Source organism: Uloborus diversus, chromosome 1, assembly GCF_026930045.1.
Source record: "Uloborus diversus isolate 005 chromosome 1, Udiv.v.3.1, whole genome shotgun sequence".
Classification (NCBI taxonomy): Eukaryota; Metazoa; Arthropoda; class Arachnida; order Araneae; family Uloboridae; genus Uloborus; species Uloborus diversus.
In genome coordinates this window covers 185037388-185062585 of record NC_072731.1, presented here as the reverse complement: position 1 = coordinate 185062585, position 25198 = coordinate 185037388, and the positions used below count along the sequence as shown (strand labels likewise).

General features: G+C 34.7%; 1 protein-coding gene across 1 annotated transcript in view; it reads left to right on the top strand.

Moving 5' to 3' along the window:
* Positions 1–25198, top strand: part of LOC129223759 (cytochrome P450 4V2-like) — a 37436-nt gene that overhangs the window by 3911 nt on the left and 8327 nt on the right. The window contains exons 2-7 of the mRNA XM_054858120.1: positions 1054–1166; positions 1792–1877; positions 7091–7278; positions 12653–12719; positions 18507–18633; positions 22615–22812. Coding sequence (XP_054714095.1) covers positions 1062–1166; positions 1792–1877; positions 7091–7278; positions 12653–12719; positions 18507–18633; positions 22615–22812 — 771 coding nt within the window. The 5' untranslated portion in view covers positions 1054–1061. The remainder of the gene's footprint in view (positions 1–1053; positions 1167–1791; positions 1878–7090; positions 7279–12652; positions 12720–18506; positions 18634–22614; positions 22813–25198) is intronic.

Genomic DNA, 25198 nt, shown 5'->3' with positions numbered 1-25198 from the left:
TACATACAGTATATAGTATAACCAATTAACCTTTATCTAGTCTTCATTGTTTCAACAGGTAAATCAATGATGCTTTCACAGATTTGCTTAAATGCGGCCCCAATGTGTTCCTAAGTTTAAATGTAACAAATATCCAGAGCAGAACACGATTTGGTACCCTTCTGAAATACTTTTTTTCTAACGGAACAAGTTCTTCAATACACTTTCTTCATAACGGAGCACATTCAGAACACATCATAATGCACATTCACGCAACGGGATCATTTTTCTGAAACTAAGTGTTCCAAACACGTTCCCAATGTGTGCCAGGAATTTGCAGTGCATATTTTGTGACAGAACAGAAATATCTTTGCAAGCTGCTTTGTCTATAAAAGGCTAATTTCTCAACTTCAAACATCAATTATTATCCGTTTTTCACAAGAAGGCACTTCGCCCCGCCTCCTCGAACGCAGAGTTCCATTTTACGCGGGGTAATCGATAAGCAATCCAGGCGCTTCTAAATGAGACAACCAGCAGCCTTAACTTGGGCGTGCATTTTAATGTGCAAAAAAGTCTTAGTGTCCTTTACATCACTTGCTTCAAATGTCTGTTGTCATTTTGTTATTCTTACATTTTAAAAACTGCTGCATTTACAACAAAATGCTAGTTGATCCGAATATATCTTCTGCCGAAAACAGCGAAATAGAATCATCGCATACAACGTGACGAAGGAGGAGTCAAGTGCCTTCTTGTGGAAAACGGACAATAGCTGTGCTGTAAAAATTTGAAGCATTTATTTAAGGCCTTTATTCGTCTGCTATAGCGTTTCATATGAACTCAATTTAAGCTTGTGCTAACACAAAAGTTGGATTATATACTCGGGTTTTCACGATGCATTTTTTTCAAAATAAATCTTAGATATATTAAAAATTCCGTTAACGAATCAATATCTGTATTTGTATTAAACTATGTTTTCAGTATTGTGACAAAACACTATGTTCATAAGAATTTTTTTTTTTCTTCTACTTTTTCGAAACGTTTTACTCTCATACTAAAATGCACACATCTTTTTAGGGGTGTTTATGAGGTTGATTGCCACTTGTCATCTATTTTCAAAAGAGGGGTTCTACATGATGAATCTTATTATACGGCGCTTGATGATAGTTTACAAAGCGGAAATCATTCAGGTAATGCTTTTTTTTAATTTAATGAAAAAACAAAGTATACGTTGCGTTTCAAAAATTAAATAATTAGCACTAATTAGCCCTAAGACTTATAACGTTTCAAATATACCCTGCTGGTTCCTGGGTAGGGGCCCTACAGATTTTGTCGCAGGGGGTCCAAAAATTTGTTGATCCGGGCCTGGCTTCACCTTACCATATGTCGCCCCTGCGAAGCTGCTGTGAAATTAGGGAGCGCACGGACTTGTGGAGCTTCTATTGTGACTTGGTGTCATGGATCTGGTCTTGGTGCCCTGGACCAAAGGGACATGAACAAACAACATATTTTTCCGCATATGATCCACTTAATAATAAAACTAAAAAGTAACATAAAACTCGATGCTTAACTCAAATTACAATTTTTTCCCCATCCATATCATTTTAGCTCATTTATTTGCTCGTTGAAAATCATGCATGTAGACAAATTTTCGTAAACAGTCTTTTGTGATTTGTGTTGCAGATTTAATCGTGAAGGTTTTTGCTAAAAAACGTGCAAAAACTTTTTAAGCGCTGTATATGTTTTTACATTTTCTTGAAAGAAAAAGAAAATATTTCAAAAATTTCCCATAAGTACTACTAAATTGCCTTTCAGTTTCTCCTCAATCATCCAGATTCTCAAGAAAAAGCGTGGGAATATCAAGCCCTACGACCATTTCTCGGCTCGAGTCTTCTTGTGACGTAAGTTGTAACTTATTGTACTGTTCTTCAAGAACTTTTTCTTCTATTAACCAAGGTCATGTTGATTTTTGCTTGCTTGAAATCTGTCAGCATTTTTTGGGGGAGCAAAAAGAATTCTGCTTTTCAAATAAAAAACGCGAGAGCCATAATAAACGTACTAATAAATTGAAACAATTAACTAGAATTCTGAGAACTAAAGGAAAATGAGCCCAATGTTGTAAAAACTACATATCCTTCTTGAAAAGAATTAACTCTTAACTCCATAACCAAAATCTTATAATGTGTCCCAGTAATTTGCTAAAACACACCGCGATTTTAACTCTAATGACAATTTTATAAAAAGCATAGTTGAAACCATGGAACAGAGAATCTAATCATCTGTTAGGAGCTATTCTTTAAACCAAAAAAAAAAAAAATCATAGGATAAAATGAATCAATTCAATCAATAGTTTAAAGCAAAAAATAAATAATATAGGAATATGAAACATGATCTGGACAATCCGTTTGCACATAAATACTTTTTGAGGTAAAACAACAATACGAGCAAAACTTGTCTTATTCAAAAGATCTTTGCTGGGACTTGGGACTTTACAATCCTATAGTGGTGGTCAAAATTATAGGAACACACAGAAAATTCCACACTAAAGAAATATTTCTTAAATAATTCAGTGAAATTCACACACAAAATGTCTCTTTATGCTAGAAATCATTGTGGAATGCAGAATATTTGAAAATACAAAATGTAAATGTTTTACCATAATTAAGAAGAAAATGTTACTGTTAAAAATGTACAAAATTATAAGGAGAATTAGCGTTTTTCCCTGAAAATCCGCAGTAATAAAAAATATCCCCCTTTTTTACAGTCATTTTCGTCAGACTTGATAACATGGAAGTCGAAGAACATTCTTGGACATTTTTATCCTTACTTTTTCGATGGATAAAACGAGTTCTTGTTTGTTTCGATATTGAATACCATTTTTTCATACTTCGGGTGCCAGAATGCACACAAAATTTCCATTTAACTTAGATCGAGCCTTTTGTTCCACCAGTACAGCATTTTCAGTTTTTTTGTTTGAAAAAACATTGCTCGGTACATCAACATTACTCTTAGAATTCATTCTACCCTGCACAAAAAATATTGGTATAGTTTCCGTCCGTTGCGAAACTTCCACAAACCATTACTGAGTCGCATCCAAATGAAAGCTTCGAGATTTGTTTTTTATTTCACAGAGATCGTACTAGAAGCAGCAAAAATCATCTAGACCATCTTAATAAAACTTTTTTTCAACAGAAAAGATTACATTATCCCACCTTTCATCCATAACAAGGAATTTTTTCACGCTCAACCATTGGTCTTTAATGAATTTTTTTAAGAATCCGTTGTGACATTAGTATCACCTCATGAAATTTTTTCTCATTTTGTAAAACATAGTGATCAGTTCGAGAACTGCATCGTAATTTGAAGCCCCATTCAATATCTCAAGATGTTTGTTTTTTGGAGCAAGCTTGTCTATTATTATCATTAAAAACGCGTACAGAAACAGAAGATTTCCTACCTGTTTGTCTTTGTGGTCCTTATTTGCCGAGATTTTTGAGAAAACTCAAAATGACTTATCTCTGCCGTTTCAGATTTGTTGTTATTTGACGTACAGTAAACCGTGAAATTTCTCAATCAACCACTTTCCTTTTCATAAATTCGTTAAGTTTAGTACCTAGCGGCATGACTATAAAAATAGAATGTAACGTCCTCAATCGCTTTCGAAGTCATATTTCAAAGAAAAAATTCTTTAATATAACATATGTACGAATATGCGAAATATATGAATCGAAGGGTTTATAACCAACAGTCTGTTAGATTAAATTGTACAGTAATTGAGTCACTAAGAAAATATATATTTTTTTGAAAATATATTTCTCTGCTTACTGTCGAATTTTTAAGTCTCATAGCCTATTCTGTAGGCATGTGATAGACACGAAAGAAATAATAAGATTACTTAGTACAAAGAATATTTTAAAATGTAAAGATTATTCTAACTATATACAGTTTTCAAACTTCATACTGAAACATACATACAGTTTTCAAACTTCTCACTGTATGATAATGCATTTTAAAATGATTTTGAGCTTCATTTTGTAATTAAGTGAAAATATTGATTGTCTTTTGATTTCCTGAAATATTATGAGACACAAAATTGTTGACCAACTGCTTAGTAACAAAAAAATTTTGAAAATAAAAATGATAAAAATAAATAAATAAACATTTAAGAATAATAAAAATAATAATAGTAATTCGCAATAAATTTGCAAACTAATTATAGAAAAATAATTGTAAATATTTACACATTTTTTAACACTTATAATATCCTACACTCATATTTAATGTTACGGAGGGAATATGGGAACTGTTCGTGCTCCTTGGTGTTGTGTTCACAATTGCCCCATCTACCTTAGAACTAACATGTAACAAAGAGGAGTTAACTTAGTAAAAAAAGTTCAACACTGTTCTAAATTTTCCAGAATGTTTATATAATGGTTTGCATTTTTTAGTTTTGGCTTAACAGTTAGTTTAAAGTACGTTATCACAAAAAAAAAAAGAAAAGATTATGATAAAATTATTAAATCAAAGAAGTTGTAAAACAAAACATAAAATGGCTCATTGACTAAAAACTTGGCTAAGAGGCAGGACTACATCTGCCATTATTTGAGAATTTTGCAAGATTTTTTGCTTGAAGTTATTTTAGTAAAACATACCATGTTCACATGAGCCCTCTTCTTCCTATATATATTTTTTCTGCACTCTAACAGAGTGGAAAATAATTAAATAAATCTGTATAAATAAAACAAAAAGTATACGTGTATATATGTGTGTATGTAGGGGAAAAGGGGGTTCACGTGAACACGTTGCACATGTGAACATGGTGTGTTTTAGTAAGATCACTTGAAGCAAAAAATCTCGAAAAATTCTCAAATAAGGACAGTACCACTTGTACCTCTTTGACAAACATCTAGAGCAATGAGCCATTTTATGTGTTTGTGGTCGCAATTTCTTTGTTTTAGCAGGTGGTAAAAAAAAAAATTTCTCTGTTTTCTTCCCGTGAAATTATTTTCAAAACTAACTGCAGTGCTAAACCCAAGTATTACGAACCATTATATAAACATTTAAGTAAATTTATGACAATGTTTAAATTTTTTTATGAAATTAATTTTTATTTTTTATTTTTGCGAGTTAGCTCTAAAGCAGACGATGAAGCACTTGTAAACACAACATCTAGGGGCACAAGAGAACAGTTCTCATAGTCGCTCTCCGTAATATAATTTTTGTGCAGGATATTGTAAGTGCTAAAATATGTGTAAATATTTATCATTACTGTTTTCCTATGATTAGTTTGTAAATTTACTGTTAATTGTTTTATTTATTTATGTTTATTATTTTTATTTTTAAAATGTCGGTTACTAAATTAATTAATTACATTTGGACTTAAGTAAATAATTTAGTGTTATATAATACTTACAGGAAATAAAAAGACAAAATATTTTCATTTAATTAAAAACTGAAGTTCAAAATCATTTCAAAATACATTATCAAACAATGTATGAAGCTTAAAAGCAAAATATTTATCGATCATATCCCTTACATAGTAAAAAGTTCTTTGAATTATGTAGTCATATTACATTTTTCTAGTCTATTCAGTAATAAGAACAGGCTGCAAGGCTTAAGAATTTGACAGTGAGCAGTTATATATTTGGAAAAAATATTTTCTTAGTGAAACAAGTACTGTACAATTGAAACTGGTGCAGTATAGGTTACAAACCCTTCAACGTATTTGTTATTTAGGTATATGTTCCATATTGAAATTTTATGCTTCTCCTGCATATTTTACCCGTGTTCATATGTGCTTCAAGACTGTTCACATGTGTTCCTGTAGGGGCACATATGAACAACTGAAGACGTTTCTTAAATATACCATAAAGTATAGAAATAGTTTTTTTAAAACTCCCCAAAAAATCCATGACACGAAGAAAAGTTTATTTAATAATTGGGACACTTTTGCGTTGAGAAATTGATAGTATTTTTTGAAAAATAAAGAATTGAAGAAAGAAAAAGTTCACATGTGTCCCCTTTTCCCCTATATATACGTATAAGTATATGTGTGTATGTTTCCTTTACAAATCCACAGTTTACGTTGGATCTCAACCTAACTTCGCAGAGAGGTACTTGGGCACTCAAAAAGGAAAGGACGGAGGTTTTCGAAAGCAAAAAAAAAAAAAAAAAAACGAATTTTTTGAAGTTTAATTTTTGGAACACAAAAAGGCATTAAACGACCCTTTCTACTTGAAATAATTATCCTATTTTCTTGATTTAAGTCCCTTTCTAAAACCCGCGAAAAATACTCCTAAAGTAGATTTACTTCCTACGAATTTCAAAATAACCAATGCTGTAAAATCACCGGGAAGAAATACGCAATTCTGAGTCTGATGGAACATCCATACCGAATCGAAAATTTATCGTTTGCCAACGAGGTCAGTTTGAGTAGAATTTTATTCTTTTGATTATTTTTTGCCCCCACCCCTCCCTTTTTTGCACTGCCAACAGAAGATAATCAGGGATTTTAGTTGTACTAATGGAGGGTTACGATTAATTTATTCGGGACTTTAATATTTTCCGTTAACGAAATTTAAGAATCTTTTTTTTTTTTTTTTTGACGATAAGTTATACAGTATTTTTGTTTTTCTTTCTCTAATTGAAGCCTAATTGTTGAACATGCGTCACTTGACATAACTTTTTTTAGAGAAGAAATTTAAAAGTTTTAAAAAAAGGCAAAAAAAAAATAAAGTCAAAAGCTGTTATAGTTACCTCAATCAAAACAAATTGTTAGCTTTAAAAAAAAAGCTAAACTTGTATTTTTACCAAGATCTCTAGAGCTTTTTTTAAAAAAATATGTCTGACCCAGATGCCGAAGTAAAGAATTTCATCTTAATGATTTAAGTCTCATAATCCAAAATTTGTTTTTTTGCTATTTTTCGTGAGCAAATAAAGAATCTTTTAACAGTGAAAAACAAAAAGTTTCTCTCTAAACCAGCTATTGTGATTTTTGACATTTCGTTTGTTAATGAAGGTTTTGATGGTTTCTGTGTATAGCTTAGTTTTACTCTATGTTCTATGATTTTAAAACTGGATTGCAATTATCTATTTATTGCTTGCCATTTCACAGAACAATGGAAAAGGCCCGGAAAAGAAGAAAGATAATATACCCGGCCTTTCATACAAGAATTTTCAATGACTATATGGAAGTGTTTAACGAAAAATCTATGAAGTTGATAAAGGAACTGAAGAAACAACCTGATCAGTGGATCGATTTGGAGCGCTGCATCAAGCAAGTAACACTAAGAATAATTTGCGGTAAGAAACAAAAAAATATTTTTTTAATTTCAAGTTGGAAAAAAGAAAACTTTAATTAAATTATTAATACGACAAGTCATTTTTTTAAATAAACAATATACCCAGTTAAAATAATGCATTTTCAAAGTTAGATCGCATGAACTGCACAAAATGTTTGCAGTTAATTTAGGTCGTCTTCTCTGCTCTAGCATAGGGGTGTGCACCTCGAAGCGTTTTTTCAAAAATTCAGTTTTGCTCTTTTTCTATTCCAATTTCAAGTTCATTTTTCACATAAATTTTCATATGTGGAAGAAATATTTCATTCACATTTTTAAGCTTTAGGTCATTCGAAAGCTTAGAATTTTCTGCGTAAGATAAATTTGTTCGAAGTTTCTACGAGATCAGGAGCGCTACAGGAACTGTTTTAAAAGAACCGGAATCCAAGGCTTACTTTAATTAAGTCAAACAACTCTAAATGATAATGGTTTTTCCTTTAATTTTAATGGTTTAATTATGTTTATTGAATCGTTAAAATAAAGTATGCCAAATAAACACATTTGAAATGTTTTTTCTAAAATGTTAAATGTTTCAGAAAAATGTATCATTTTGCTTTTTAAGCAAGAAAAGAGTTAAAACTTTTGCAAGACTTCTGTTGGGCTCTGTAAGCAACATTTTTTTTTTTCTTTTGTCGTATTTTTATACTTTTAATGAAATATAGTTGAACTATTCGTTTGATGTAGAAATTCTTTAACTGCGTGGCAGTGGTTTATTACTGCTGATTCTGATTTATAATCAGTGTCCTACCTAGCATGAGTAACACTCGAGGAGCAAAATTGCAAACTAACGCAAAACAAATGTTTTTGAAATTCACAAATCTAAAACTTCTACTAGTTTTGGCCATATGAAAGTAAAATTTCTACTTTCATTTGCCGTAAAATCGCGGTAATAATGAGATGGAAGTTAAGTAGTGAACGCTGAGCATTTGAAGACAGTTTAAAGATATCTCGAAATTTTTGAAGCCGAAATGGATGTCTCAAATTCAGTGACAAGCGTACATAAGTATATGCGATTATGATTTTGTTTTCTTTTGCATTTTCCTGGCCAAAAAATATAGTTGTTGATGAAATAGAAGCTAATCAACAGTAGGGTAGGTGGCAAATTTTCAAATCTGTATAATATCGGTAGAGATTTTCGAAAACAATGTTACAGAACGCATAACAGAAGTTTCCTATGAGCATGGACGCGAACCAAATGACTTTTAAATTTTCTAAAACGGGGCATGGTCGGGCTGGTACCACTAGTATAGGCAAAAGATCTCTGCCGGTATATAATGTGCAAGTGGCAAAATTTAATATATTAGAATTCTTATGAATTAAGTTTGTAAGTGACTGAGATATTAACGCTCAATCATAATTCACTATCCATGTGCGATTACGGTAAAATTTAGAAACATATTTGATCTTGCATAGATCGGTGTCCTAACTTATGTCTCCGAAACGCATCCCTGCATTGCACAGAGGTTATGTATTGTCAACAGAAATCAAACTTTGATAGAAATACATGAATTTTTAACCTCTGATACTAAATTAGCTTTGTCTTAATTTTGTCTCAAGCTGAAACGTTATAATTTATTTATTTATTTTATATGAACTTCAATATTTTGCAGCATTTATGTTTAGCATCGATCTCCGATTAGATCGTTTTGACTAACAAAAGTGTATAGAAACGTAGAAAATATTATGATACAGACAGGGGCGCCGACTTGCAAAAATCATTGGGGGGGCTGGCCCAGTCATCACCGGGGGTTTAGGGGGTTATGTAATCCCATGGAGGTTCCCCCCCCCCTAAATAAAGGTCGATTGTTGTGCCTTGAAAATGCCAATTTACATATTTTCTGGTGTGTATAATTTAAAAAACAAACAGTATGTGGCATGGCGTTTTCAAAGTAAAACAATCCAAAAATTGGTATACAAATTTTTCTGGTTCAACTAGATCATGTCACTTGTCTTAGTAAGACACATTTTTTTGTTCTATTTTATGGGGAGTCATGCAGTGCCGTAGCTAGGCATGGAAAAGGTAGGGCGCTTGACTTGCATTGAAGGTCACTGCCAGAGACGCCGACTTAAACGAGCTGATGTGTGCATCACATGACTTCCTTTTACTCCAATTTAATGTCATTTCCCCATTATTCGCTATTTTAATGTGATTCAATATTTATTCTCTAAATATCACCAACAATGGCCAAATTGAAACCAAAAAAAAAAAAAAAACTCCGCCAAATTTGTCGCCAAGTTGGCGACAAAACTTGGCGACCAAAAGACTGGCGATATATCGCCAAGTGTCCGACAAATTACAACGCCACTTGAGTTTACATCGAAATTAACAATGATTTCCCCCCAAAAAGGTGCAAAAGACCCCCTTAGGAACATCCGAAAGCAACCAAAAGGGGAGGTGCACAACTAGACCCCACTACGAGTCTATGTACCAAATTTCAACTTTCTAGGACATACCATTTTTGAGTTATGCGAGATACATACGCACATACACACATACGCACATACATACAGACGTCACGAGAAAAGTCGTTGTAATTACCTCGGTGATGGTCAAAATGGATATTTCGCGGGTCTATACATTCTTAGGCACTTTTCCGCATGTGGTCGAATCGAAAAAAAAACTCAACATTCATTTGGGGGTGAGCAAAATGGAAATTAAGGGCGATTTTTGAGTGAAAATTTTTTCGCGAATACAATACTTCCTTTTTTGTAAAAGGAAGTAAAAATATCGGGGGAAAGGGGGCATGCCGCAGGAAATTTTCTAAATTTGAGATGAAAAATAGTGAGTTTTAAAGTTTTTTACTTCCTTTTACAAAAAAGGAAGTATTGTATTCGCGAAAAAATTTTCACTCAAAAATCGCCCTTAATTTCCATTTTGCTCACCCCCAAATGAATGTTGAGTTTTTTTTCGATTCGACCACATGCGGAAAAGTGCCTAAGAATGTATAGACACGCGAAATATCCATTTTGACCATCACCGAGGTAATTACAACGACTTTTCTCGTGACGTCTGTATGTATGTGCGTATGTGCGTATGTATCTCGCATAACTCAAAAATGGTATGTCCTAGAAAGTTGAAATTTGGTACATAGACTCGTAGTGGGGTCTAGTTGTGCACCTCCCCTTTTGGTTGCTTTCGGATGTTCCTAAGGGGGTCTTTTGCACCTTTTTGGGGGGAAATCATTGTTCATTTCGATGTAAACTCAAGTGGCGTTATAATTTGTCGGACACTTGGCGATATATCGCCAGTCTTTTGGTCGCCAAGTTTTGTCGCCAACTTGGCGACAAATTTGGCGGAGTTTTTTTTTTTTTTTTTTTGGTTTCAATTTGGCCATTGTTGTTGATATTTAGAGAATAAATATTGAATCACATTAAAATAGCGAATAATGGGGAAATGACATTAAATTGGAGTAAAAGGAAGTCATGTGATGCACACATCAGCTCGTTTAAAATCATATAATCAACATTAGAACCTCGAAAACTCGACAAGCCCGACACATATTTTTTGGCTTCGAAAAACGGAAGAAATAAATACAAACACACACAGTATTTTTGTAAAAATTAAATTTAATTTACGCATGCTTTTTAAGACCAGTTGTTTTTACATTAGTGACATCGGCTAACATATTCAAGTGTAAACGCAGTCTCTCAATGTCTAGGTCATTTTTGAAAAACTCAGTTGATTTTTCAAAATGTTCTCTTCTCTTTCACCTCTGTTTAATAAAAGCAAGCACTCTTGTTCAACTGCAATGACCTGTGTGCGTCCAGTTGATGTAAATCGTCCAATAATGCAAAATTGCACCATTTTACAAACCTCAATGTATAATGCCTTGTCAACTCCCGTCTTACGCGAGGGATGCATTCCAAGACCTCTCGCGTAGGTCGAATTTTCGCGTTGTGGAAAAGGGTATGTGTGAAATTTTTTATAAACGTACCCAATTATTTTAGACACTTGTAAACACCCCCTCAAACTGTTAAAAACCATCTCTTAACTAACTGTACATTACTGTCTCTTACATAAAGAACTGAATGTTTACTTGTATTTAAAAAAAAAAACGTTTTATTCAACATAAAATACTGCTACGATGTACAAAATCAATGATTAATGGGAAAGAAAGAAAAAATAAACCGGTATACGGTAGACACAGTATATAGTAAGAAAAGCAAATGCATCTTTAGTTGTACTGTGCAGTCGATCAATTAATGATATTCGTACACAATACATGAGCAGTTTCCATTTTCATAAATTTTTGCAAGACACTACTCGGTGAATTTTTACGGATTTCCTTTTTTTGACTTGTAATTGCATGTACGGAAGAATCACTCATACCTAATTCTCGTGCTACCTTCAACGCATTTTTTAGTTGACCATCAGCTAAACAAAGCTAGAGCATCATTCAAGAAGCTCTAGCTTTTCTTTAATTGTCATGAAACTTTCTCTTTTTATCTTCACAAACTTTAGATGAAACAGCGCTCTTAGGTGTCATTATATTTCATTAACTTTCGCATTTAAAATGAAAAGGGAACTTCTACTCTCAGCGATGGTAAAAGGATAAAGATACATTCATGAAAAAAAATTTTTTAGTAACCAATAACAAAGCTGATACGAACACACCACGATTCCCTTCCGAGAATTTTCGTGTTGCGGTGAGGAATTCGCGTTAGGTCTGAATACTGGAGAAAAAAGCGTGTTATAGCTATTTCGCATAAGTAGCGCGAGTCAAATGTTTTCCTTTAGGATTTTGAAAGTGTGCGGTGAGCTAGCTGCCTTCATTGTTTTCATACTTCTTTGGTACACGTCAATTCCGAGGAAGGGAAGGATCATCATTTTGTGAAGGTTTTCTTTCAAACACGATTCCCAAAAGTATTCAAAACTATCACGCCTCCCATTTTATATACAAATCAAACTCTCATATATATTTTTCCAGATCAGCAACACTTAAGTGAGCGCGCCGCAGCGCTGCCCACCGGCAACAGACTTGACCCGTAAGTTCGCGCACTGGGGCAAATTTTTACAATACTCGCAGCACTGTAACACTATCATCATTCGCACCACTCGTTTTCAGTTAACCTGCTTACACAACCGTAATAATTATTTGTTTTAACTCATTACTGAATATATTTTACAAGGTAAACTATCTTCAAACAAGGAAAATAAAAGATAAATTTATGAGTTTAGAAAGCATAATGTAACTTATAATTTTCTTGATTTATTGGGGGGGCTCTGCCCCCTCAAAAATATTTTTGAGGGGGCTCGGGCCCCCTCAAGCCCCATGGAGTCGGCGCCACTGGATACAGAATACAAGTTAATTTTTTCCTTCTTCCCTACCTTTTTACAGCAACAGCTATGGGTGTGCAACTGGAAGCAAATGAAGAAGCAAAACAATTTTTTGAATGTGTTGAACAGTAAGATACATATTTTTTTTAAAAAAAAAAGCAGTCGAAAACTTTTTACTATGGAATGAATAAAACGACACAACGTGTATAAAGTGCAAATAAAGTATTAAAATAGAGTTAAAAACTCAGAAAACAGCTGTTTCAGGGATGTCGAATGCAAGCCCCTTCATCATTGCATGAAAGAAGATCGAAAAGCCAATGTAGACCAAACCACAAATGTAGACCAATTTGTGGTTTGGTCTACATCGTGTGGACCTTTCGTTCTCCTTTTATGCACTGATGAAGGGGCTTGCATTTGACAGATCCGAAACAGCTGTTTGCTGAGTTTTTGACTCTACTTTAATACTTTATTTGTACTTTATACACAATGTGTCGTTTTACTCACAGATTTTTTTTATTTAGTTTATATCAGTGGTGGTCAGTCTTTGATCCGCAAACCAACAAAGCTGATCCGTTTGGCATATTATGTTCTATGTTACAAATTTAAAAAAATATACGTTTTGAAACTTTTTAATACAGTCAGTATTAAGAACGAGTTTTGAATTTTCGAGCAAAATGATCAGAAATTGATATCTGAACCGGCTGATGTGTGCATCACATGACTTCCTTTTACTCCACTTTAATGTTATTTCCCCATTACTGGCAATTTTAATGTGATTAAATAGTTTACTCTCTAAATATCACCAACAGTGGCCAACTTAAAACAGATTTTTAAAAAATTCGTCAAATTTGTCCCTTATCTGGCGACAAAACATGGCGACCAAAAGAGTGGCGATATATCGCCTAGTGTCCACCAAACTATAACAATGATTTAACCCCAAAAAGGGGCAAAAGACCCCTTTAGAAACACCCGAATGCAACCAAAAGGGGAGGTGCACAACTAGACCCCACTAGGAGTCTACGTACCAAATCTTCACTTTCTAGGACTTATCATTCTTGAGTTATGCGACATACATACGCACATACGCACATCCGCACATACGCACATACATACATACATACGTACATACAGACGTCACGAGAAAATTCGTTGTAATTAACTCGGGAATCATTGAGAATTTGATTGAAATTTTCATTTACCGCACAAAAAAAGCACAAAAATAAAAAGACCACACACTGGTTTGTGTGTATAATTTGCGGCCCTCGGGTAAAAAACGAGCTGATGTGTGCCTCACATGACTTCCTTTTACTCCAATTTAATGTCATTTTCTCATTATTGGCAATTTTAATGTGACTCAATAGTTTACTCTCTAAATATCACCAACAGTGGCCAAATTAAAACCAGATTTTTAAAAAACAATCACCAAATTTGTCGCCAAATTGGCGACGAAACTTGGCGACCAAGATACTGACTATATATCGCCAAGTGTCGGCCAAATTATAACACCACTTGAGTTTACACCGAAATTAACAATGATTTCCCCCCAAACTAGACCCCACTAAGAGTCTACGTACCAAATTTCAACTTTCTGGGACATTCCGTTCTTGAGTTACGCGACATACATACGCACATACGTACATACAGACGTCATGAGAAAACTCGTAGTAACTAACTCGAGAATCGTCATTACGGTTATTTTGCGCGTCTATATGTTCTTAAGCACCTACCCACGTCTGTTCGAGTCGAAAAAAAAACTCAATATTCATTCGGGGGTGAGTAAAATGGAAATTGAGATCGATTTTTGAGTGAAATTTTTTTCCCGAATACAATACTTCATTTTACAAAAAAGGAAGTATTGTATTCGCGAAAACATTTTCACTCAAAAATCGGCCTTAATTTCCATTTTTCTCACCCCCGAATGAATGTTGAGTTTTTTTTTTTTTTTTCGACCCTACCACACGTGGATATATGCATAGGAACGTGCAGACACCAGAAATATCCATTTTGACGACTCCTGAGTTAATTACAACGAATTTTCTCGTGACGTCCGTATGTACGTATGTATGTGTGTATGCGCATATGTGTGTATGTATCTCACATAACTCAAAAACGGGATGTCCTAGAAAGTTGAAATTTGGTACGTGGACTACTAGTGGGGTCTAGTTGTGCACCTTCAATTTTGGTTGCATTCGGATGCTCCTAAGGGGGTCTTTTGCCCCTTTTTAGGGGAAAATCATTGTTAATTTCGATGTAAACTCAAGTTGTGTAATAATTTGTCGTACACTTGGCGATATATCACCAGTTTTTTTGGTCGCCAAGTTTTTAAATTTGGTTTCAGTTTGGCCAATGTTGGTGATATTTAGAGAGTAAACAATCACATTAAAATTGCCAATAATGGGGAAATGACATTAAATTGGAGTAAAAGCAAGTCATGTGATGCACTCATCAGCTCGTTTTGTAAAAGGAAGTAAAAAGAGATTAGGTGCCGAAACGAAGTTACAAGCGCTTTAACTCGAGTTCGAAAGGCTTCACTCTATTCAAGTCAGTCAGTTAGTATTCTTTTGCAAATGTTATTAAAAAAAAAATTTCTCTTTATCAGCAACTGACCTTTCTCATTGCAAACCTTCAATCGATAAATACTAGTGTCGGCGGATTATTTTTCATTTTATTGCATTTTTAATGAAATAATATCTCTTTTTACTATTTTGGCAGAATATTTTAAGTGTTAATAGAGTTTTAAATGGTTTCATAGTTATTTTATTTACTTCGCGGACTTTTTTCATTTTAGCAAATGTTTTAAAATGCTGCGGCTCCAAGGTTTCCAAAAACTCGCCCCGACTACGTTGTATTGTATTTATGCAAGATTCAAATTAAAGAACTATTCAGATCAAAGAAACTTTTAAATGAAACTGAATCAAGATTTGCTCTTACCTTAAATTATTCCTGTTTGAGACATTCTGTACCGACCTGGAAAGGAAGCATTTGGCATATAGAATCGATTATGAAAATGATTACACGATTTTAACTTCTTTTAGAATTTAATTACGATTTAAATGCTACATGATTTGATTTAAACCAAGCGGTCTAAGCGTTCTTACACAGACATCAGAAAACACTTGACTTCAAGTTTATAGTCTCTCTTACACGCTAGTTAACTTCAGCGCCCTCTACCAATGTTTTGCTCTAAATATCTTCCGAGTGGGGGGGGGATACAGTCACTAATTGGCTTCCTACAGCTCATATGACTTTTCTTGCGGCGGTTCGGATACTGACCACTCGGGTGATGTCATCTCACCAGGGAAGATTCTGGAGATTCGACCTTGGATGAATCCTTGGTGTGAAGCTTTGTCTTCTACCAATACCATTGGTCCTAGTTGCAGTTGACGCGTTGCCCTAGTCCATCTGGTCCTCGGTTGGAGGGACTGCAGATAGTCCTTGGTCCACCTTCTCTAGAACTGCTCTTTTATCTACAATAACAGCCTCCATCTTGAATAAAAACTAAGCTGCTTATTAGCAGAGTATGATTCTGGGATTTCCGATAGGGGATCCGATCAAAAAATGACCAGGGGTCAGAGCTTAGAAATCGTTGACGTTGGTAGACAGTGGGCGTGAATTTAGACATGCCTCTATCTGGCAGAGGAAGGTGCTTAATTCTTCGAAATTTAGAAGCGCTTTTCGAGTGACTTTTACCAAATAACGCTTTGCTAGCATGATGGAAGACTCCCACAGTCCCCTGAAGTTAGGCGCGTACGGTGGGATGAAGTGCCAACTCAAGTTTCTCGAAGCACAGTAGTCTTTCACAATTGGGTCTTTCACCATTCTTACGAGATCTTTCAGGTACGACATCGCACGTTCGAAGTTCTTCCCGTTGTCTGAATGCATATGAGTTGGCAGACCCCGACGTGCCACAAAACGTCAAAAAGCTGTAGAAACGCTTAAGCAGACATGCTGGAGACTAACTCTAAATGAACGGCTTTGGGGCTGAAGCACACAAAAACGCATATATATCATTTGAATTCGCTCGCCTTGTGAGTATGCTGACAATTTGTTAAGATTGGCTCAGCGAAGGCAACTCCAGTGTTTTCGAACGCCCCTGAAGGTGTAATTCTAGATGCGGGAAAGTCGCCCATTAGTTGAGTGGGCGGTTTAGCAGAATACCGGAAACATCTTATACACATACGAATAATTTTTTTAACTGCTGATCTTCAATCTATTATCCAGAATTGTTGACGAATTAAGGATAAAACCATTTAAGTTCCTCCAAGTAAACTGACTTCATGAAAGTGCTCAACAACTAATTTTGTGAAGTGATGTTGCTTTGGAAGAACAATAGGTTACTTATGACCTAGCGGCAGAGTAGGATGCTTTGACAGGCGACCACAAATTCGAATAAGCCCCTCGGCATCTAAGAAGACATTCAATCTCAAAAGTCGACTTGAAGTTGGAATTGTCCATTTTTTTTTCTGAGGCAGTTAATCTCCATGTTGAAAGTCTCATGTTGAATTTGTAGAAGAATGCACTTCAAAGACCGATCTAGTTCCGGAACAATCAATGTCCCTGACAGTCTTTCTTTATGCTTTAGATTGTAGAAATAACGCAAAATCCACCCAATCACCCTAATTTTTTTTTATACGAAGAGTATTTTTTAAGGAAGCACTGTTCTTCAGAGGCTGTAATTGCTAGGAAAGGATCCTCCTCAACGTGTGAATCGCTTTGAATAACATATGGAATTGTAAACGCACTTGTCCAATATGAAGCATCTTGGAACCAGGCTGTACATGTAAGCCAAGTCATACGCTCTTTCAATTGGTTAGAAGAGAACCCCTACTAGCACAGTCTGCTGAGTTCTCCCAGGAGGAATAAAATTCCAGGATTTAACACTTGTCATGGATAAAATCTTTGTAACTCGAAGGCGCACAAATCGGTTTCCGCTCGAGGGTGGGTTTATCGTCTCTCTTTACGCTCTTTACAGTCTCTTCACTTTTTTAACAATGTATTTTTTAACATTATCTAATATTTAACGAAGCAGAGACTACGGCGAGTTTACGGTAAAATAAATATTTGGCGAGATTAGTAATAAATAACGGAGTTCGCAGTTTTTTTTTTTTTTTTTTTTTTTGCATTTTAATAAAACATTTAATGTTTTTCTGCAGCCTAATTTATTTGTTTGGCAAAATTTTTATATTTTAATGAAAATTTTAAAATGGCTGTGGACACCAAAATTATTGAAGCCTCGCCAAGATCACGTTACCATAACTCTGCCTAATATTACATTTGCACATATTTCTTACAATTTATTTGTTCATGTTGATTTTATGTAATGCGGCATAACTTTCATATCATTTCTATTCTTTAGTATTCCTTTTGTATGATAGAAATTTGACAAATAAAAAGCGAGAAAAGTATTTTCATTTACATTAAAATGCAACAGGACTACATACTATGACTGAAATGTATGCAAAATTGTGATTTTTAGATGACGGAATAATAACCTAGCTATAGTCCTTGATTGCAATAAGTTAATTTCAATATTTTTTTTTTCAAAAAGTTTTTATCTAACGGAATTTTTCTGGGAGTTGTCTTTATTCTATACAGACGTATATAAAAGTTAAGCGTAATGATAAAAGTTATGATAAAACCGGGAGTAGTCGAATGGCTGTTTTTATTGCCCAGCGTTCATACGTAAAGCAGCACGTTCGAATAATACAAAAGAAAAGTCCATTAAGGAGATATTAAAATGATGATTAAGGTAGAAATTTAAGTTGAATTTTTTCCGCACGCTATACTTATATTTTAAGTTGTACTAGAAAGTTAAAAAATATGTATTTAAAAAATGATGGTTGAAATGCAAATTCTAAATATTTGATAATGAATTAAGCGATACATCTCAGTCTTATCACGTTTCTCTTTTTCAGGGGAAAAGATTTAAGTTTTAGAAAAATATTACAGCCATGGATGAATAATAATTTTGTTCATAAAATGTTTTCAAGTGAGAGAAAATTAAAAAAAATTAAAGCTGAAGCCCTACGGTTCATTGAAAAGGTAAGAAGTCTCACATGCCTTAATGTAAGCGAACGTTTTACAGAAATATTTTAACAACTTCGAAAAACTAAATACAGGTACTTCATATTAAATCATTTTTTGAAAACCTTACATTTAGAATAATATTTTAGTATCCTCATATATATAATAGCGAAATCACTGATCGAGTAACGCTCTTGGCGTCTATAACAATGTCATAACATTTTCTGGCAATGTTTGACCTGTGGAAAAATGCTTTTAATTAGTCAAGGTTGAACTGGATCCGGTAACTTAACTGTTTTACTGGTAAAACTGCAATTTAAGGAGAATGAAGAAACAAAAAAAGGGGCAACAATGAACGTCATCTACTGGAGTTTAGGGTTCATCCACTGGAGTTAGATTTAAAATTTCAACTATCAACATATCACCACCCAAGCAATTGCTTCGTTCAAATGTAGATGCAATTTTCATCTGTCATACCTTGACGGCCGATTTTCTAGCAGTTTATGTAACTAAGGAAGTAAATTTTAAAATAAGTTTTAAATCGAAGTTATACTTACATACACAAAAATTCATAGTGAGTAATGTCACAATTGAGTTAGTGAGAAAGAAGCAAAGGGATGTATTGGGCAAAATTAAAAATATGGAGATAACCAGTACAAATGGTAGGTGAACTTCTCCTCTGTCTTGGGGCAAGAGATAGTGCTGGTAGCCCTGGTATTGCTGTTATACATCATAATTTTGAAGAACTTTTGAATAAAAGCCTACCTATGACCTTATCTTTAATTGCATTTTAATCAAAACTTGAAAATGTCCTCTTACATCCCTTTGCTTCTCACTGCCTCAACTGATATTTCTGTTTTTATCTATAGTTTATTTATTCGCGTAGTTCGAGATTAACCTTTGATGAAAGAATGTCAATGTCGTAAAACCCAAATTTGGGTACGCAAGTGTAGTCGGTAATTTTGATTCATTGTTCGACCGCCGATGAAAAGGAAAGGCTAATAATATGCGGTTTACAGGCGGAAACGAAAGCATCTATTAATTTACAGTTTTTTTAATTCTAAGTAATTTGAGTTCTAAGGCACTTTGAAGTGAACGAAGCAACACCATTTAATTTTTTCTTCTCCCCTGCTAGAAGAATCGTCTTCGCTTGACAATTTTCTAAATTCAAACGGGACTGTAAAAATTGTGCAACGTCTTCTTCTGTATAAAGAAGGCAAGGTAATCTTTGCTAAGTGGTTCTTCTCCAAAAATCCTTGCATGGAAATTCATTCAAAAAGGTGTAGATAGTAGGTTTATGCTTCAGTTTTTTCAAACGTAGTCTGTTCCAAGGAAACATTTTGCGAAAAACGCTCGGTAAAAAATCTTTCTCATTATTTTTTTTTAAAAGATGATAGATACCCTGTGATGGAGAAGGCTTAAAAATACGAAATAATTTAATTTCCATTTGAGCATCCTATTTTTGGTAGTAATGAATGAAAAGGGGACACATTTTTAGGATTGTAAAAAGGTTGACGTTGTGAACTCAGGCACGTTATAATCAGAGTTTTTGTAATCCAATGTAAATAATCGTAGTCAGGGCCGGATTTAGACTTAACGGTGCCATAAGCTGTTTCAGGTATGAGGCCCCCTTTTGTAGTTTGAACGACGTTTTTCTGGGTGGTGTAAGAGGCAATTTTTTATTTTTTTTCATCTTTACTATGTTTGTATCTTTCCTCTTTACTGTGTTTATCTCTTTCCTCTGATACATACAGCAATACTTTTACTTTTAAGATTGTTTTTCCCCTTATGTCTATTTTGGATTGACCTTAGAGGGGGAATGGTATCAAGAGAGTGACTCAGGACCAGGGGTGTGCACTGAGGGGGGGGAGAAGGGACACCTGTTGGCCCAGGCCCGAGCCTGAAAGGGGCCCAATATTGTTAAAACTAGGGGTGAAATATAGGAGTAAACAATATAGAGGGGGCCCGGAAAAGTCATTTGTGACGAGCCCCAAAATTTCTACGCATGCCCCTGCACAGGACTCCCTTTTAAGTGGAGTATAGAATATCCCCAATTGTATGGGGTTCGGAGGTTTCTCCCCCAGAGGAGGGTTTGAAAAATAAACTTTTATGTTGTTTTCTTTCTAACTACAACAAGTAGAAAGAAATGTTCGCTCGCCATTACAACATGCTTGAAAGTGAAATAGTTTCTCCTTTTACTCGAGATATAATTGACGCAACATATTTGTACTCTTTAATGACCACTACTTTGCCGGGTTTATTATTCAACTGTAAAACAGTTTCATCCATATTCAAGGGAAAAAGGGGCTTTCCAAAAAGGTAATGTTCCTTAAGTAGACCTTCGAGCACCCATATTCTTTTCTTCAACGACTTTAAAGGCGATTTTCAAATTAGCTACAGTCCATTCCCCGCGTGTTTAGTTAGTTGGCATGTCCTAAAAACAGAAAAATACTATCCTTTGGTATTTTAAATTCAGTTCTTTGAAAATAAATATTAAAAAAAAAAACCAGGTTGTATAGAGTTCATCTCTCCTGTATAGACGTGATCCGTCTCTCCCAATTGAAAATTACAATCTCCCATAACCCTTCATTGTGGATTTCACGTCGCCATTTTAGGTTATTAAGAAGCTTGACATGTACCCAGACATTACAGCATCAAAAGCAGTTAGGTTACATTTCATATGATAACTTAGATTGTATAATTATAACTGCGTAAAAATTTGTTCAATTTCCAGAGAAATAATGGTTTTAGTTAAAAAAAAAAAACTATTTTGTTTTTTGAGAAGCGAACAGCAGCATGTCATACAAAATGTCTTTCCGTACCTGATTGAGATACATACAGATACATAAGCGTGTGCAAGTTCAAAATGCAACAAAGCATTGAACAGCGTTACCGCAATCAAATCTTGCATTCGCCTTGGAAAATTGGCTGCATCAACACTGAAAATGATTCAGCAAGTGTGCGGAAGGGAAATCTTATCGCAAACTCAAGTTTTTAGTGTCCGGGAGAGCATGGAGGAGGAGCCCCTTGCAGGTCCCTTATCAACCGCAGAAAACGAGCAACGTGTGCAACATTTGCTGAACACGGACCAACGTTTAAGTGTCTGCATGATAGCAGAACAATTAGGAATAGATAAAATAGTTGTTCACAAAATCATCATTAAGGATCTTGGGATGAGAAAGATTTGCGCCAAACTCGTGCTTTGTGGTTGCCGAGAACTTGACAAAAAATGGCATCGTAACAGTTCCACAGCGTCCCTATAGCCCTGACCTTGCAACAGCATACTTTTTCCTCTTCGCCAAAGCGAAAACCGCCCTCAAAGCCTCAAAGAGCACCACTACGGGACCCTGGATGATGTCAAAAGCACTTGCACGCATGCTCAGAAGAATGTTTTGGTTGGTGACTTCCACTTAGCCCACAAAGCGTGGAAACGTAGCCTGCAGAAGTGTGTTGATGCTCAAGGAGCATATTTTGAAGACTACTAAAGTTATGTAGCAATATCTCTAATAAATTATTTTTGTGGGCAAATTCTCATTACTTAAAATACACACCCTGTAGTTGTTTCATCTATTGAGAGGAGCATTTACGAAATTTCTGACAGGTCCATCCCACAAGACGGGTGGTCCATCTCACCAGGAATTATCCTTTGCTCATCACAACCGAGCCAGTGTTTTGGGGGGTAAGACTGAAGAATGTATTTTTAGAGATCTATTGCAGCTTAATATGTGTACCAACTTTCTTTCGGTTTCATGCAGTACGTTTTGCTGTAGCGCAGGACACAAAAAAGCGGTCACTCAAAATCAAACACGCAGACAGACATTTTCCAACAGTGGTCAAAATTGACTCGTTGCAAACCAAAATTTGAAATTCACTATTTTTTACGAATCCAATACTGCAATAGTGAACACTTTTATTGATATAGCTTCATGTAACGACGTTATTTTATAATTAACAGTTTTTGATTCCACTTTTTTTCACCAGTCACTTTATCTTCTACAGGTAATCTCAGAAAGTAAAAACCATTTTCATATTGAAGCAGACCGCAATCTAAGCGAAGCAGAAAGTAGCTCAAATGATGAATCCGCATCTTGGAACAGAAAGAGCTTTATACATCTCCTTCTGGAAGCTCATTCTCAAGATCCAGAAGATTTCACATTAACTGACGTACGAGACGAAGTTTTAACGTTTATAATCGAGGTTTGTAGAAAGAATATGCGTCAACTTGACTTCTAACTTAGCAGTAGTTGCCTCTTGAAATTCATAAAAACATTTACAAACTTTCACATAACTTGAGTCAGGAAATGAAGAAGTTTTGTCGTTCATATTAGATTAACAAAGATATTCTTTGTGCTGATTGTATCTACAATAGGATCCCCCCCCCCCAAAAAAAAACGAAAGTCGATGTTTCAAGTCGAACACCTTCTACTCTCCACCTCTGCCAAGTTGAGCTCCGCTGCCCGACCATTTCAACGATTCCATTAGTTGAAATAGGGGTGAGGAAAAACGGCTTAAGAACTTGCGGATTTAGTTGACAGTGTATTGCCTATTTGACGAACGATATTACTATACCTAACTATTAGCAAGCGGTATAGGATTTTCTCGTCAATAAAAGGGTTGCAATGGTAACCCAACCCCGCTTAACAATGCCTATTCCTACTGATTGCTCTCCCTTGAAAGAAATGGACTTGTTCAAGGCCATAGCTCAACTTGTCGGAACTGGACAGTAATACTTTTCCTTTTAGGTACAAACAATTGTAAAAAATGTTTCACATAATTTGAACAACGGCAATCCGTGCCGACTTGCGCCTGAAAGTGTAAACCAGCCATGTTTACTCGGCCGATTTTTTTTTTTTTTTTTGGAAATTCAAAATTTTTATTTTGATAAAACCTTGCTCCTATAGCCCCACATGTACCACAAAATTTTTTATCCAAATTAAAAAATGCACATTTTCAAATCAAAATTTGCAAACGAATAATAAAACAAATATTATCTTTAAAATGAATAAGTTAACCTAAACTTGAAAAAATCCATATTTTGTGTACTATGTGGAAGACTTAAATATTGCAAAAGAGCAAAAACTTCTATTTAGCGCTAATCACCAAGTTTACCGTTTATATTTTTCTTTTCAAAATATATCTCATATTGTTATTTAAATGTATAGAAAAAAAATAAATTTTTGAAGAAAATTACGAATTTTAGGCCCTTTGCTGGACACCTAAATATTTTTTAATTTTGATAAATATTTTTGTGGTGCAAGTATGTAGGGGGCAACGGTTTATCCACATGAAATTCCAAACTTTCGAAAAAAAAATGTTTTTGATTCGGCGTACTTTTAGGCGTAAGCCAGCACGGGCTGCCGTTATTCAAATTATATAAGGAATCTTTTTTTACACTTTTTTTGACCTAAAAGGAAAAAATGTAAGAGGGTGTGTGACTTGAAACATCGACTTTCGTTTTTTTTTTGGGGGGGGGACACCCTAATCTACAACCTCTGACAATAAAATTCAGTGAATTAAATCAGAAAGGCCGATCTGGCAATGCTGACGAAACAAAACGCTTCCTCTGCATAGCGGCAGGTGTTAACCATCCACCCCTCTCGCTGTTCAGTTGAGTGCTGTTTTTCTTCCGTCAAAATTTGTTTTACTAATCCCTTATTTAGTGCTTTGGTTTTTAAATAAAAAGAAGAAAATAGACTAACAAAAGATACTTTTAGAGTTCCTGGCAAAAAAAGAGGCGATGCAAATTGAACGTTCACCATACTCGCCAGATCTCAATCCTCCAGATTTCTTCCCATTCTCGCTTTGTAAGAAAAGATATTTGACAATATTCCTGACTTCCGAAGAAACATGACGAGGCTTTTGAACTCCTTTACAAAAAATGACTTTTTGCAAAGTGTGTAGCAGATCTCAATGGTGCATAGTTATTGAAGGTGACTACTTCGAAGGACAGTCAGGTAACTTTCAGTAGTATTTCATTTACCTTAATGTTACAGAACTATTCACTGAACTTTATTGTCAGATGTTGCATATCAAGTTTATTTGGCTAAAAAAGAGTTACTTTTTTAGTTTCATTTTAAAAATTAGGTCAATTCAAAACTTACTGATGAGTAAAACAAAGATGCAATGCTTTTATTAAATATTCAATGTATATCTTTGTTTGAGCATTAAATATTCCAATGTAGTTACTTCTAAAAACTTGTCTTAAGTATGCAACAACTTCAGAACATTTTAAAGGACATTTTATTTTAAATGTTAATGATTTAAAAGCAGTTACATCTAAAGTTCAGCTTTAACACTCAGCAGTTTCCGCCAATTATAACTTTGTTACTTAAAGTACATTTAACGGATATTTTATTCTAGGAAATTATGTTTTAAGGTCATGCACGTGTAGTATCGCAGCCTAAAATGCCCTCATAGGTCGGGATGTTTACTTGCTCTTATTTAGGGCCGAATAGGCTGCAATTTTATGCGCAACTTTTACGATCATTCACTTTCCAATAAGTAAGGTTGCAAAACGTAGAATTATTCCATTTCCTCTTCAGAAGAGGTGCAAAATAGCTGCTTGAATTAAAAGGCAGCTAGT